This window comes from Nematolebias whitei, chromosome 22 (genome assembly GCF_014905685.2).
Source record: "Nematolebias whitei isolate Nwh7 chromosome 22, NemWhi1, whole genome shotgun sequence".
Taxonomy (NCBI): domain Eukaryota; kingdom Metazoa; phylum Chordata; class Actinopteri; order Cyprinodontiformes; family Rivulidae; genus Nematolebias; species Nematolebias whitei.
In genome coordinates, this window is record NC_056519.1 from 26447799 (window position 1) to 26465038 (window position 17240).

The 17240-nt window shown below is 40.9% G+C and overlaps 1 protein-coding gene across 1 annotated transcript in view; it reads right to left on the reverse strand.

The window, feature by feature from the left end:
• The window catches only part of net1 (neuroepithelial cell transforming 1), an 8107-nt gene extending 5128 nt beyond the window's left edge, over positions 1-2979 (reverse strand). Inside the window, exon 1 of the mRNA XM_037695858.1 lies at positions 2691-2979. Within this exon, the coding sequence (XP_037551786.1) occupies positions 2691-2783 (93 nt within the window). The 5' untranslated portion in view covers positions 2784-2979. The remainder of the gene's footprint in view (positions 1-2690) is intronic.
• Between the last annotated feature and the right edge of the window lie 14261 nt (positions 2980-17240).

A 17240-nucleotide genomic window follows, 5' to 3' on the forward strand; every position in this document is an offset into this window, starting at 1 on the left:
CTGTTGTGTTGTGATCTTGGTCCAAACCCTCACGAGAGTTCCTTACAACTTGCTGAGTCATGCTCTCTAAAATAGCTATTGAATCAAGTGTTTACTTATGTAGATACACGCAGATGTTTAATAACCAGTTAAAATGCACCAGAATGCAGGAAATGGCATCTACTTTATCCAAAATTTACTGGGGGAGGACCCCCAAAGGCCCCCCCCCCCCCCACACACACACACACCACCACCTACATTACAAATTTCTCTGACGCCAATGTGCTAACTAACACCGCAGCAGTAAGTCCAAGTGCTGCCTTGTGACTCTCTTGAGGCAAAACAAATTCACGGTCATCATAAATGCTCATAACTCGTGCCACTTCCTGATTTGGGGTTTGAAAGAGTAATGGAGTCAAAATGGATCTGCAGGCAGACAGCTTGGTGAGTAGTAGACACAGATACTGGGGCGAAAGCAGTTCCAACAGCTGTTAGCTCCATCATGTGAAGAGTCTAGAGCTGGGTCAACCCACTGAGCACAAAGAACTTTTCCAACTGCTGATCTGGTGTGAAAGACACTCTGGAGGAATGCCAAGAATGCAAGGGTCATGCTTCTCAGCTGTTCGATGCCCATCCCTGTGTACTCTGCAAATATCCATCCAGACAACAGCTACAGCACCCGTCATCCACAGAAGTAGATGTTGCATCACTCAAAGAACAATAAATTCACCTGAGTGGCCTGAGTCCCTAAAGTGCTGTGCTCAAAGGTAGTGGTTCACTAATCTGCAAATGATTTTTTTTTTTATTCAACCTTTATTTATCCAGGTTAGTCTCATTGAGTCACGAGGACTCATTTACAAGAGAGACCTGTTTTAGACAGACAACAATAAACTACAGTAAAAACTATGATGGAAATAGACCAGTGACATTAGTTAGAAAAACCACTGGACCTTTTGTTCTACGGTACTTGTATCCTATACTGTATTTTACAAAGTGCAGTGTTGCAGGGGGTGCACAGTGGAGTTTTTCTGGCTGCAAGCTGAGACAAGCTCTAATAAGTCTTGCGTGAGAGCTGTTCTACACCTGGGTCAGATAACCCGTTGTCCTACTCCTCACCCCACCCCGAGGCTGAAAGAAGAAAAAACAGCTGCTCATCTTTCATCTAGCTACAAGCTTAAAAAAAAATTCAAATCAAAGAGTCGCAGATGTGCAGTAATGATTTCATCCAGCATGAGACATCAAGGACGCCCCAGGTGCAAGTAGCGTTTCATGACTAGAACATTGCTAGTTTGCTCATTTTGAGTGAACACTGCCACAAGACACATTTTTCCTGACTCAGGCCAAGTGAGATTTTGTCTTGACTCAGCTCATTTGAGCAGTCTAGACTTTAGACCCTGTGGACACAACTGTGGAACAGATTAGCTCCGTCTGGAGAGGCCTGCTGCGGCTGCGGTCAGTGTGTAGTCTGCTGCGGTCACAGTCTCCACAATCACCCATGAGAACTTAGTCCTCTTTTGGCAAGATGTGTCAAATGCTGTGACTGTGGTTGGAGTAATGACAAACTTTGGAAAGTCCCATATTTGTCTTTGTAACTTTTAAATCAGACAAAAACAACATTAAAAAATGCTACACAGAAAACAGTGAAATGTAGCAGCAACAGCGGAGGGGCGTGCTAAAGTTAGTGTTGGAAAAGCATGTTAAGCATAATGGCCTTCCTGTGCTTTGGTGAGCGGCCTCAGAATAACAAAGGGTCAGTAGTCCTCCTCTTTGTATATTAGCTGTAAAGTGAATCAGCGCACACAGGCAGAAAAGGTTGCCATTCCTGTTGGTCCCACCATGATTTAGGCTGTTGTTGTAGATCCACGGAGCTACACAGATCGTGACTTTGCTTTAGGTATCGGCGGTGACACTCAGGGGAACTTTCAACCTCGTAACCATCAAAGTTTAGTCATTGTTCCTAAAAGCTTATCTTTAATGTGACCCTGGAAGCTGTTGTCATGTTCATGTGATTACAGAACAGAACATTTAAATCCTTGAGGGCACAAATAAATCCCTAAAACGTCTAAAAATAGAGCAAATATGTGCAAACGTGGCTCAGTCCTAAACAAGTTCATAAGATTGTTGTTTCTGAAGCAGTGAAACTACAATAATTCTTCAAATGGATGAGTCACAGCAGAAAGAAGGAGTTCCCAGGACAAAGAGTCACTCTGTGTTTCTGTCTTTGGGTGGAGAACACCGTCAGGCTGCTGTAGCAGATTCATAGCAGAGATAACATGGTTGACCTGCATGTGTGGAAGACTGACAGAAAGCTTTCTTTATGCAGGGTTACTGCATAACCTGACTGACCTGGACTGAGAACAAAACACTCTGCTTACTCTACTTATTGTTTGCACTGCTCTGAGAACATCAACAGTCCTCTTGTCTCCATGTCCTCTGGAGATGAGCTACCTTGTTGGGACTCAGTTTGGAGAAAACACTTGAAATATGCAAAGTTTTCAAAGTTACAAAAATGTGCAGTGTAATCCAGGTTAGACAGAAACTCACTGTAAATAATCAGGCACGCAGGTCAAAGTTTCAAACACGTTGTATGAAGTGTGATAAAACCAGGGTTAGGCACTGATTCACTCACAGGATAAAACATGACTTTGTCTAAAGAAGTCACAGTTAAACATTCACTGAAGACCTGCAGGATCAGTGTCTCTATATCTCACCTCTGATTCCTTGTTGGCTTGGTTCTGGCAGTCTATCACTTGTAAAGTTCGTTTGATAGGCACCAAGCTACCCAGCTCATCGTAAGCCACCATAGCTTTCAGTAAAAACGCAGTATTCTTTAAATCCTGGTAAGTTAATCCACAAAAAATAGAAAGAAGAAAGGAAGCCGATGAAAAACTTTGGTTACTTTTAGATGGAAATAAAATAAAGGAAGATAAATAAATACATATTCCTCATTTTCTCCCTTTCCCCTTTAGGGATTCTGACAGCTCTCACACTTTTCAACTTTAGTCTGAGGCAGGCTGAGGGAGGTAGGGTTTTATACAAGCAGCCCAGACCATGGGGAGGAGCCAAGCCCTCAATCAGTCCCAGTGGCTGAAGGTGAACCAGTATCAGGTTTGCATAGACAAGACTCTGCCTGCAGCCACTGTTCAACAATCCACACAAAGGGAAAACAGTAGTAAGAATTGATGAAGAATTGGACTGCTTGGACACAAACAAAGCAGACGAGGGTTCATTACAGCTGAATGCCTGAACATCATTTACATAATGAGGGCTTCTTTCAGAGAACCAGCTGAAAAACACATAAAAGCAACATTACTGTGTGTTGGAGGCGTTTGATATTTGGAGGTGAAAAGGGCCAACGTTCTCAAACTGTGGCACCACTGCTGCACAATCCCCTCTAGTGGTACTTAGAAGGAACTTCTTTAAGGTTAGAGTGTCAGCAAATAGCAAAGGAAAGGTACAAGATAGTGGTGAGAACATCTATCTTTATTGATCTTTGTTTATTGATTCCCCTTGGGTAGACAGAACAGGAAGTTGCAGAAATGAAGATGCTGAGGTTCTCCTTTGGGAGTGACATGGATGAAGATTAGGAATGAGATCTGAATCCTAAACCAGACAACTGAGGCTTTTTAGTGTCAATAAATGATAAATGGACTGTACTTCTACAACGCCCTTCTATCTAATCAAGACACTCAAAGCTCTTTACAACACAATCTGTGCCTCATTTACCTCCAACACACATCCATACAGCACTCTACTACATCTCTACAAAGATCATCTGAATCTGTAGAGACTAATCAGAGCTTTAGGTCACATTCAAACACTGATGGGACACACATCAGAGGCAATGAGGGGTTCAGTGTCTTGCCCAGGGGCACTTCAACATGTGACTGCTGGTGGCATCAAACTCCCCAAGTAGATATGTCTACAAACGAAATAGGCGTTCCCAGAGGAAGGCGTATTTCAACCTTTAACAAAATGTAGTACATTTGAAGTTTATTTTTGCAAGTATACTTTAAGTTAAGTACAAGTATATCAAGTATACTACACACAATACTTGTAGTGTAGTAGAAGTATACTAATTTAATACTCGTTTGGACTAAATTGGGACTATTTATACGATTTTTAAATACATCAAATAAAGTTTATAAAAAGTAAACTTTAAGTACACTTCCTCATTTTTAGTGTAAAATAAGTATACTTGTAGTACACTTAAATAAACGACTTTTTGCTAAGGGAAGGGGCACACCTGATTTGACGAAGTCATCAGAAGACTTCTTAAGCAAGTATAACCTGAGTATAACGGCAGGCAGAATTTTTTCATTATTATTTATTATTATTATATAGTCAACATCAAAAAGGTTCCATAACATATACTTTATGTGTTCACACTACATACTTATAAAGTTCCAAAGAGCAAACAAAACAAACAAATAAAAATGAATCAAACAATATAATAAAAATCCTTAACGGTGCATATTGTATATACAAGATAATAAATCCAGGGCAATACGTTTACATACAAATGTTTTCAAAAAAGACGTCAACTTAAAAGCATTTCTTGACTTCACAAAACATAAAGACTTATATTTAGCTCATTCTTCCACTGTATAAAGTTAGGGATGGTTTCAAAGAAGCGACATTTGTGTATGTAATGTTTAACTAATAGGAGAATATTATTTATACTGTAGTTAATGTTACGATCAAACGGCAGATTGTTTGAGCCGGTTCGACATAACTATTCCAGCCACCTCTCTGAACACAGAACTTCTGGTTACATTTCAAAATAAGAGCAACATAACTGAGTAGTGGGGAGGGCTAAATGTTTGTTTTTTAATACCTAGCCATAACATTAAAAAACAAAATCCATTTTGATTGTTGAATAATGTGAAAATAGTGTAATTTCCGAACTATAAGCCACAACTTTTTTTCATGGGTTTTGAACCCCACGGCTTATACAACGCTGCTGCTAATTTAGGGATTTTTATTTTTTGAAGAGCTAAAGAGCTTCATGCCACCAAAACATTTAGCCTTGTCACACCCGGGTGCTCACATAGCTGCCCAATACACGTCTCTCTTGGGGGGTGGGGTCCTCGTGGCTCAATGAAACTACCTGGATAAAAAAGGTTAAAAGAAAATCTGACCAATGAAATTACCAAACAGGTCACAGTGGACCAATGAAACTTGGTTTCAATGGTCCACTTACCGAGTTTCAATGGTCCTCTCCCCAGTGGACCATTGAAACCAAGTTTCATTGGGCCATTGGAGAGAGGGGGAACTTTGTCCCCCCCCCCCCCCCCCCATTTTCCCAATCTGTCAGAACAATCAGAACAATTTCATGGGCACAGTGTGCAGCATATACTGTCTGTGGTGTGCAGGAGGAAGATGAAGATACGATCAACGACTTCCTGGTAGGCTACTGTTTTTTTGTTTTAACCAGCCGTGTTACAGGCACAGCTTATATTCAGGTGTGCTCTATAGTCTGAAAATTATGGTAGTTACAAATTCATAAAAAAAGAAAAATAAAGTAACCAAAATATTAATGATACTTAAACCTGCTTTGGGACAAAGGATGTTTCCTTTAACGTCACATTTTCTTGTTCAACTTTTCATTTCATTTCATTTCATTTATTTTATTCATTTCAAATTAAAACACAGGAAAAAAAACAATTTACAATCCATATGGATAAAAAAAACAGAAAAGAAAATTTAAAATGAAAGGAAGCAGAAGAAGAAAAAATCTTATAATAACTGCCCCTTCTTAGACAAAAAATCAATACAAACAATCAATTAAAGCAATAGTCATTCATGAAAATAATTTTTCAACAACTAAACAATCAATGCAATTCATGCATTAGTCAACCATGAAACAAATAATCAACTTATAGTAATATAATGATTTTAAAAACATTTTATATTAACCAAATTACATATATCTTTGCAACATTATACTCTTAATTTTTTTCTTGAATACAGACATTGACTGAGCTGTTTTAACATCAGTTTCCAAACTATTCCATAGTCCTATTCCATGTATCAACGTTGACCGACCCTTTAAACTAGTTCTATATTTAGGTTTAACAAAAATATCAGTGCCCTTTAGATTATAACAACTTTTTCTTTTTACAAAAAGCACTTGAATATTTGAGGGCAGTGTATAATGACGTGCTTTATACATTAACAAAAGAATATTATATTCCACCAAATCATAAAACCCCAGCAACTTCATTTTACAAAATAATACACTAGTAGGATGATAGTAATGAGTTTTCGTTATAATTCTTAAGGCTCTTTTCTGCAAGATTAAAATAGACCTAGTAGTCGTTTTGCATGCTATGCCCCAAACATCAACACAGTATATTAAATGTGGTATTATAATTGTATTGTACAGCAAATACAAAGCTTTCTCATTCAATAAATCCTTAACTCTATATAGTACAGCTGTGGATTTGGATAATTTACTTTTTACAAGATTTATGTGCTGTTTCCAAGACAATCTGTCATCAATAACCACACCCAAAAACTTTGTTTCACTCACTCTACATATTTCAATATCATCGATTTTGAAATGAACATCAGTAGTTGTCACTCTATTACCAAAAATCATATAATTTGTTTTATTAATATTCAATGATAACTTGTTTAAATTAAACCAAGTTTGTATTTTGACAAACTCCCTCTTAATTAACTCTAACATTTGTTCCAAATCAGTACCGGAATAAAAGAAAGTGGTGTCATCTGCGAAAAGAACACATTTTAGGATACTGGATACATCAATTAAGTCATTAATATATAAAATAAACAGCTTAGGACCAAGTACAGAGCCTTGAGGTACTCCACATGAAACATCACAGAGGCATGATCTTATATCATCTATCTGTACAAATTGTTTTCTGTCCTGCAAATGACTGCAGATCCAATGAAAAGCTGGTCCTCTTATACCATATTTATCCAATTTATCAAGAAGTAAGGTGTGGTCAATTGTATCAAATGCCTTTTTTAAATCAACAAAAACACTCACACAATATTTTTGTTGATCCACAGCTGTAGTAATGTGTTCTATCAACTCCATCAGAGCCATTAAAGTCGAGTTATTTGATCTGAACCCATATTGACTATTACTCAATATATTATGTTTTTCTAAAAAGAGGTCAAATCTGATTACAAATAATTTTTCCAAGATTTTCGAAAATTGAGGCAGCAAAGAAATGGGTCTGTAGTTGTTAAATTGACATTTGCTGCCATTCTTAAAAAGAGGGACTATCTTGGCTATTTTCATTCTGTTAGGAAAAGTTTCTGTTGAAAATGACAAGTTACAAATATATGTAAATGGTTCAATTACACAACTCATTATTTCCTTCACAACCGTCATATCCATGTCTTCACAATCCCTTGATTTTTTATCAGCAAATTTATTTACAACCATCATTATTTCTTCTTTGTCAGTTCCCTTTAGAAGCATACTATTTACACGACTATTTATTAAATAACTCACATTTGCATCAACATTTGGTATTGTTGCAGCGAGGTTTGACCCGACATTCACAAAATAATTGTTGAATCCATTTACAATTTCATTTTCATCGTGGATTTCCACGTTATTTTCAACAAAATATTTTGAAATACCATTTCCAACCTTATTTTTATTAAGAACAGAATTTAATACTTGCCATGTTGCCCTCATATTTCCACTACTTTTGTTTAATAATTTGCTGTAATATTCCCTCTTTTGTTTTCGTATAATCCCTACTAATTTGTTTTTGTACTTTTTATATTTGGTTTCTGTATCATGCGTTCTAGATTTAAGGAAACATGAATAGAGATTATTCTTTTTTTTACATGCATTTCTCAGTCCGTTTGTCATCCATGGTGGATCGACCTTATTTTTTATTTGTTTATTATTTATTTGCACACAATTTTTTTTGTACAGAACTTCTAGTATATTCATGAATTTTTCATAAGATATATTTACGTCGTCTACATAGACATCTTCCCAATTTTGTTGCTTTAGGTCATTTTTAAATTTATCTAAAGCTCTTTTGGATGTATTTATTGATCTCTTGTTTTTTTTAATAGTTTTCTCACAAATATCATCATTGTTATAAGTTATAAAAATTGGTAAATGATCACTTATATCGGACATTAAGATACCACTTTTCACATCCCCATATATGACATTTGTAAAGAAATTATCAATTATTGTAGCACTATGGGATGTGATTCTAGTAGGATTTGTTATTAACGGAAAAAAACATATACCACTCATTGAATCAATGAAAGTTTCGTGGCTATTTGAATTTGTTTTGTTACCAAGATCAATATTAAAGTCACCACATATAAAAACATTTTTATTACTACTCTTTACTAGTAACTCAATTAATTTATCAGTGAATAACTCTATTCTTGAACCTGGTGCTCGATATACACAACTTATAATAAAGTTTTTACCATTTTTGTTTATTATTTCTATTGTTAACATTTCCATTATATTGTCGACTACTAATGACATGTCGCTGTACAATCTACACTTTAAAACTTTTGAATCAGTCACTGCAGATGAGTGATTGTCAGTTTCTGTCAGATTTCTGCAACTGGAGCGGGTGTTTCTGTTTACTGGTTAACTTCAGCTGTCTCAGGTTTTAAGGGTCAATCCTACTCCATGTTTCAGCTCCTTTTATAGATCACATCTCATAGAAGAACTCAAACATGAGTATACATGAAAACATCTTTTACTTCAGGAAAATGCACTGATGTTATGTGGGTTCATTCAACCTTTATTTATACAGGTTAATCCCATTGAGCCTCGGGGACTCATTTACAAGAGACACCTGGTCATCAGTTAAACTGGATAAATGGAGTTTTCTGCTAAAATCCATTGTGAATGCTGAGTGACAGCTGAAATTTGTTCAAGAAGATGAAACTGAACTGTTAAACCTAAAAGAAACACAAAACTAGCTAAAAGGCAAAACAGCCAACATGTTAGCCAGAAAATACCAAAGCAAAAAAGTCTAAGTGTATAAGTGTAAGTGTGTAAGTCTAACTGTATGAAAGGCTTCCTAAAAGCTAAATATAGCAAAACACTTGCTACAACTGAAAAGAAAAAGCTAGTTAAAAGTTAATTACAGCAAAAGGCTAGCCAAAAGTAGCAACATATTTTAGTTAAAATTAGTAAAATAGTAGCCAAAAGACAAATGTTACCTAAGCTATCTAAAAGTGGTAATAGGTTAGTTACACTGTAAAAGTTGTAAAAGAAGACAAAACAGAGCAGGTGCGCTGAAGCAGATTTCACGTAGAACGATGTGAGAGGATCTGTGTGTGATCCATCTGTCCTGACCTCCTCAGTGTTTCTCCCTCATGTGATCATTCTTGCCTCTGTCACCTGTTGTCCTTCTCCAGGTGTTGGTGTTCATCCCCTCATTAGTGTGTCTATATAATCTGAGCTTCTTTATTATTCCCCTGTCTGTGGGTTGTCCTGTATGATGTCATGTTCTGTCCTCCCTCCGTTTTCTTTGGAAATGTAAGTTTTGCTGCCACTTCAGCATTTTTTTTTTTTTTGCTATTAAAATAATTGATGTATACTTTAAGCTCCCTGAGTTCTGTCTGCACCCTGGGTCCAACTAAACCAACAGAAATGATCAGGGCTTAATTTGAGCTGGATCCTATTGGAACAAAATCAAAAAATTCTCTTATTTTGACAGGGTGCGTTCTGGTAACTGCTTGGATCCAGTAACTCTCAGGATTACTAATATTAAATTAATAAACATATTTGACTACCTTGAACGAATAAAACCTATATTGGATATGTAATCTGAAAATAATTACATAAACACTCATTTTAAACATAACGAGCTGTCGCTTCACATTTCTGCTTCTGCTTTTAAAAAAATCTCTGCCCCTAAAAGTTCAAAGTCATGGGCAAGTTTATTAAAAAACACAAACATATAATTAAACATTTTGCGCTACGCATAAGTTCCTGAGCTTTTGTGACCAATCTGATGAGTGAATCACTGCAGGAGTTATCTGAACTGCAACAAAGAGACGATGATCTCACCTCATAAAGCTCTTTGTCGTGCAGGAAGAAACCTCCAGCAGAACCAGGCTCAGGACAAGCGACCATCTGCTTTGACCGGCTGGTTGAGAGGACAGGAAGGAGAGACAGACGAACACAGAATGGTAAGTCCAGGTATAGGTCCAGGTGTATCTGAAAGACAAAAAAAACAAACACATGTTAAGGATAGAAAAAATAATTACAAATACAAAACAGTTTGAGCAAAGTAAAGACAGAAGTAGAGTGAAAATTGTGGTCAGTTTGTCCTCCAACAGTCTAAGCCTATAGCAGCATAACTAAGGGACAGCTCAGGAAACCCAAGCCGACCCTAACTTTTAAAAGGGAGTTTTTCCTTTCCACTGTTGCCACTGTGCTTGCTCAGGATGGGAGACTGCAACGAAGCCAAGATTCAACTTGTCTGCTGGATTCCTTAGATAGAGAACTTTACTAATTGGCTTTTATGTATGTGTATGTTCCTGTAAAGTGCCCTGAGACAACTTTGTTGTGATTTGGCGCTATATAAATAAACTGAATTGAAATTGAAAGTGAATTCCTCTTACCTGCAGAGCTGTAGCTGTGTTGCATTATAAACACTTTGCAGTCATTTCAATAGTTTGTCTTTTGCTTCATGTTAATATACTGTAAAAAAAACTTTTGTAAAATACACCAGAATGCAGGAAATGGTATCTACTTTATTAAAAATTTTCTAGAGGAGGAACCCCCCCCCCCCAAAGAAAAGTCCACCCACCCCCATTTGCATTCCGGCATCGTTTGGTTTACAAATTAACTCCTGATCATGATAGTGTTTTTGAAACTGAAGACATCTCACTGAGTATCAAGGGAGAAAAAAGAAAAATACTTTATAACAAGTAGTAATAATAATTGAAAATTATTTTAAAAAATACTAACCATTTCCTGAATTTTTTCATTCATTCAACCCTTATTTAAACAGATAAGTTACATTGAGCCTAGAAGACTCATTTACAAGTGAGATCTGTTTAGACAGACAAAAAGTAGTGAAACTGGACACATGTAGGAGTTGGAGGCGAAAAAAATCCTATCAGACTTTTTCTTCTTGGCTGAGAAGAAAAATTCTAATATTAAAAAACACCTCACACAAACAAGTACATAGTGACATAGACATTCTGCAGAGGGGGGAGATGACGAGAGCAGTGAGCAATGTCCTTGGACGCTCTCGAGGTCACTGTAAGAGTTCTGATAAGGATGGAATAACATTCCAGTTTCCTCCATAAACATTCTCGAGGGACGTTGGGGAATGGCCAAGAATAACGTCTATGAGAATCCAAGAGTCCTGAAATGTTGACACAATGTTTATTCAGCTAGTTTCATATGGTTATCAATTGGAAATTCATCGTGGGGGGGGGGGGGGGGGGGGGGGGGGGGGGCATCCGACCTCAGCAAGAGCAAGTGTTGAATGAACAAGCAGAACGTTTGATTTGTGAATGCCTAAAACAGCATGAAATAAAGTTAAATACCATACCATCCATATTTATTTCTAAAGCACTTAAAATACAACGAGCAGCCGTCCGAAGTGCTGTACATAATTAAAAACAAACAAAAAACAGTAAAACAATAAAAACAACTAAATATATATATAAAAAAATCAGAACATCATAAATATAAAAAAAAAACATACAAAAATACAGTAGGAAAACAACAATGTGAATGCTGAATCAGCACTCAGTCACTGACAAAAAATGATGAACGCAATTGTAATTCACATAAAAAATGCAAAATAAGAATGAAATACACAGCACATAAACATGAAGGCAATATACCGGTAATTATTTTAAATAATAGATCAACCCTCAGTTCAACAACAGTTGTGTCCAGTAATCAGTCAGTTTACATCAGGCCTCAGAATGGGAATAAGTGACACTTTTAGAGGCTAGAACAGACATAGTTCTAGTTCTGGGTTAAACTACAAGATTCACTTTTGCTGAACATGAACTGAATGAAGAGTTCCAGTCCAAACCCAGCAGAGGATTTATTTAGAAGGTGTCCATCAAATGGTTGATAGTTTGAGTCACCAAGGCAGTCCTGACTCTCAGATGTTTTTATAGGTCAGTTAATCAAAGCAGTTCTATTTCGTATAGGCTTCACCCTTTAAGGCCCTCACTAGTGGGTTTTATCCCGTCATGCAAAGCATCACACTGAAAAGTTTAGTCCACGCCCACCTGTTGTATGGGCCCCACCCGGTCCATATAAATTACGTTAAGAGTGGGTAATCGGCTCCCATTTTTCTTCAGCAAGCTAATAGCACTGTCAGAAGAACGAAGAAGAAAAGTTGTCCAGCTTGACCAGCTCAACCTTTGTTAAGGCTGCCTGTGGTCCCGCCACGCCAACCTCCTGCCGTCCCGGTGAGTTCTCCTCCCCGAGGAGAAGCAGACGAGCAGCCTTGTTTCAAGGTAAGCGCCGAGGAATATTTCTCAGTGGCGGGTCGCTACACGCTGGACTACGCCATCGACTCCTTTTTTCCTTTTATCGCCGACTCTCGGAGCGAATCGGATGGTTCCTCCGGGACAGGCGACGTCAGCAGCAGCCCCCGCTGCTCACTCCCTCCTGGAGAGCGTAGTGTCGGAACAAGAGGGGATGAGCAGATGCCCCCCCCCCCCCCCAGGCCTTTTTCGCATCGGTGACCACACCGCTCCCAGCCGTCGGTGCCCTCCTATCAGAGCTGCCCAGCATAATCCAGGAGGCGGCTGACATGAAGGGACTTTTTTCCGTCCCTCTCCTTCCCCCACCCAGATCGGATGATCTAGCGGGAAGGTTTTTTGGCTCCACCCTGGCTCGCCGTCCTGATCCCATCTGGCCTCGTTTCCCATGAACCTGGTAGACTGAGAACGCCGGTTTCCACATCTGTGCCCATCGCCTGAGTGGAGGGTTTTTACTGAGAGGAAATTCCCAAGCTTGGCGGAGGCTCTAGGAGCAAAGATGTCCAGGTTGGACCAGCGTCCTGCGCCTCTGGGGAGGCATGACCAGATGGTGACATCGCTCTCCAACCGAGCTCACCAGTGGGCGTTCCAGGCAGCTGCAGCGAACAATAAGTTGTGCCGCTGACATACAGCATCTCAGAGGCCGGAGGGACAGACCTTCCTGAGGAGACAAGAGCTCCCTCTGCAGGGTGTCTGACGTCACCCTCAACCCGTGTGCCTTGTCTGCTGTCCCCCCTCCCTGTCGGAGAAGCGGACGTGCTGTTCGGAGCCAATTTTCAAGGACATGCTCGAGAAATCGAAAAAGCCGGAGGAGGTGTTGGAGACTGTGCGCCATCTGACCAAGCCGCACGTCTCATCCCGCACCCCGGCCCACTGGAAGGATCGTCGTGGCCAAAGGCAGCCATCAGCCCCGCCCATCAGAGAACAGCCCTTCTCATCCTGGCAACCAGCGGTTCAGCGTTTCCCAGAGATCGCCAACAGACGGCGCCCTGGGACAACAAACCACAGGGCTCACGGGGAAGAAGATTTAGGAATGACTCCTTGCAGGGATGTGTGTGTGCAAATGATGACAGGAGTTTTGAAATAAAACACGAACATCATTCAAAGATTAAAGTGTCTGATTCAGCCTGTCTGTCAGTTCGAATGACCTCACAGCGGCTTCTCCTCACACATCCTCCACACAAACGAGCCAGTGTCCTCAAAACTGTTTTTTTTTTTCAAAATCACTGCAGCTCAAAGAACACACAGAACGTTCACGTGACATAGCAGCCAAAAGTGAATGTGTTCAGAAACCGAGTCCAGTGGGAAATCCTCGCTCTCAGCTTGAGGTGCGCATTGCTTCCTCTCACCGCAGCGGTGTCAAACGTGCGCTCCCATGGCATAGGCAGTTTTCACCCAAACGGCGCCTCGTTGATGAGGGCGCGCACACCTCTCCTCAGCACATACCAGCTCACATCAGCATGAATGTGAGCCCACAGCCTGAGCGCAACATAGAAGCACCGCGCACCCGTGGGAGCCCTAAATCTACATGGTTCCGCATGCTCCGGGCATGCGCACCTTCCCTCAGCGCACGCCGGCTCACTTCGACATGGATGTGAACCCGCAACCTGAGTGCGGCACACATGACGGCGGTGATTGGCGTTCGTAAATAACGTGACGCAGCATAAACGCCTGCCCGATTCCCGAACATTACGCGGAGTGGCAGTGAGCATGCGCTCTAGACAGATGGATGAACTGTTTTTATCAGCGGGGGATTCACGTTGCAATTACAGCTCAAACCCCCGTTTGGAGGAGTTTTAGAGACGGTTTTGTCATCCTCAGTCCAGATCTCATCCCTACACACAGAAGTTCAGGAAATTTCTGGTAAAATATGTAATTTCCTGGGTTCCCGGAGGAGAGGAAAACACAGGGTTTTACTCACGTTACTTCCTGGTCTCAAAACGGACCGGAGGGATATGAACCATTTTGGACTTGTCAATTTTTCAACACTGTTTCACATGTTTTTTTTTGGGGGGGGTTCTCCCCCCCTTGTCCTGTCCGGCATTGTGACACTTAGAATTATTGTCTGAATGTCAAAGTGATGCCCAACAGATTTACTTTCACAAGCAGAGCATTATGGCTGGCCTTAATGCTCCACTTGATATATAAATTAAATTTTATTAGAATATGCTTTGGGTTTGTTTCAGATGTAATGAACACGGGGACGGAAAACAAAGAAGATAACAAAGCAGAAAAGTGAGAGAAGAGTTAAAATGTAAAGAAGGAGATAGGAATAGAGGAGAGAGAGAGGGATAAAGAGAACACAAATCAACATCATTGAAGTCTGACTCTAGACCTGCGGAAAGAGAAAAAAAAAAAAAACGACAAAACCAAGAAACCACAACAACAAACAACTTATATGATGATAGTTATAACATCATTAGAAAGTATTTTATACAGTACATGGTAATACAATATATATTTGATGGCCACCACAACCCAACTGAGTGTGTATCTGATAAACACCTGAATCTAAACACCTGTGTGAGCATGCTTATCACTATAAGGCTTCTCATAAAAATGTTCAATAGTGGATGTGGGGACCCATAAACCCGTCCCCACAGGACACGAAGGTAACACAGGGAAGCCCGGAACCACAGACACACAACAGACAGTTTCACATGTTGACAACCAGACAGCGGTTAGACAACACTCAGTGAAACGATTGATTTATCTCTATCGATCTGAAAGACGCCTACTTCCACATTCCGATCAACCATTACACAGAGCAGGGATGAGAATTTTATTTTACCTAGACGATTTGTTGCTGCTGACTGTTCCAGACAGGAAGCAACAGCGCGGACCCAGGTGCTGACGTCACACCTGTTAAATCTGCGCTTCGCCATAAATTGGGAGAAAAGCTCGATTCTCTCGGCCCAGACGATCATTTATCTGGGAGTGGAGCTAACTCGATCACCATGAGGGCTTGTTTATCACAGATGAGAATCGAAACTCTAAAAGACCAGCTCCGCCACGTAAGGCCTGGCAGAGTGGTAACAGCCATTCCTGTCATGAAGCTGTTAGGAATGATGTTGTCAGCTCACACGTGGTTCCGCTGGGCTTACTCCACATGCGACGCCTCCAGAGATGTTGTGCTCGTCTGCGTGTGGATCCGGTAAAGCAGAAGAGACGGATGATCGCTGTACCTCCCTCGATGAGAACAGACCTCCGACACTGGGGAAACCCCTGGTTCTGTCAGAGAGAGTCCCTGTCCCCAGACCTATGTCACTCGTGTCAGTCTTCACAGACGCGTCGCTGTCAGGTTGAGGGGGAACATGCCTATCCCGAGCTGTAGGGGCGCTGTGGCCACCTCACACAACAGCTCATTTAAACGTTCTGGAAGGTCGCACGGTTTTGAATGTGATTCAACACTTTGCCTCTGTGCTCCGGAATCAACATGTGTTGATTCACACAGTCAACAAGTGACTGCAGCATACATAAACCGGAAGGGGGGTGTGCGCTCAGCCCAAATGTTACACATTGCGAGACGGTTGCTGTATTGGGCACACCAAAATCTGCTCTCCATCAGAGTAGTGTACATCCCCGGTGTTCTGAACAAAGGGGCAGATGTGATGTCCAGGGGCGGTCCGTGTCACGAGGACTGGACCCCCCATCCAGAGCTGATGGTTCAGACGTGGCAGAAATTTGGCAAAGCGGCCGTGGACCTGTTTGCAACACGAGAGAACACTCAGTGTCAACTATGGTTCTCACTGAGCCCACAAGACGAACCACTGCTAGGGGTGGACGTGTTTGCTGACAGCCCGTGGCCCAAAATGCTTCTTTATCTATTTCCTCCACTCCCTCTTGATATCATGGTTTTCTGAACCGAGTTCAGGAAGAGGGATTGACAGCTCTCCTGGTGGCTCCCGAGCGCGTGAACGCATCATGGTTCCCAATTCTAAAACGCCTGTTATCGGGGCGCCTGTGGAAACTGCCGTGGAGGGAGGACGCTCTCCTCCAGGCGGGAGGAGCAATCAGGAGTTACCCAGAAATAGGCCAGCACCTTTGGGTCTGGCCGCTGAATGGATCCGCTTAGAGAGGATGGGTTTCTCTCAAGATGTAGTGCGTACGAACCAGGATTCACGTGCTGCATCTACTACAGCGCTGTACACATCAAAGTGGACAGCTTTTTCAGCGCTGGTGTACAGAGAAAGGTGTAGAGGCCACGTCATGTCACTTTCTGCAGCAGCTGATGGACAGAAATCTGGCATTCAGCATGATTAAAACGTACGCTGCAGCCATCTCTTCCTGTCACGAAGGCTTCGGGGACAGAACAGCTTTTAATCATCCGCTGATGAAGCGTTTTTTAAAAGGTGTACAGAGACGCAGGCCTGTTTCATGCCCACTTGCTCCACAGTGGGATTTAATGCTGGTTCTGCAAGCCCTGATCAAAACTCCATTCGAGCCACTAGATCAGGTTCCGATTAAATTCTTGTCTCTTTAAAAAGTCCTACTGTTGGCTTTAACATCCGATAAGAGGGTGAGTGATTTATCTGCCCTCTCTGTCACTCCATCATGTCTCAGAATTCAGGCTGACGGCAGCTCAGCTGATCTGAGACATAACCCAGCGTTTATGCCTTAAAACATCACGAGCTCTTTTAAATCAAGAGTGATATTGTTGGAGGGCTTTTTCCCTCCCCCCCCACAAATCAGAAGAAGAAGCATCTTTCCATCTGCTCTGTCCTGTGTGTCAGTTGACGTGCTACATAGCACGCACGGCC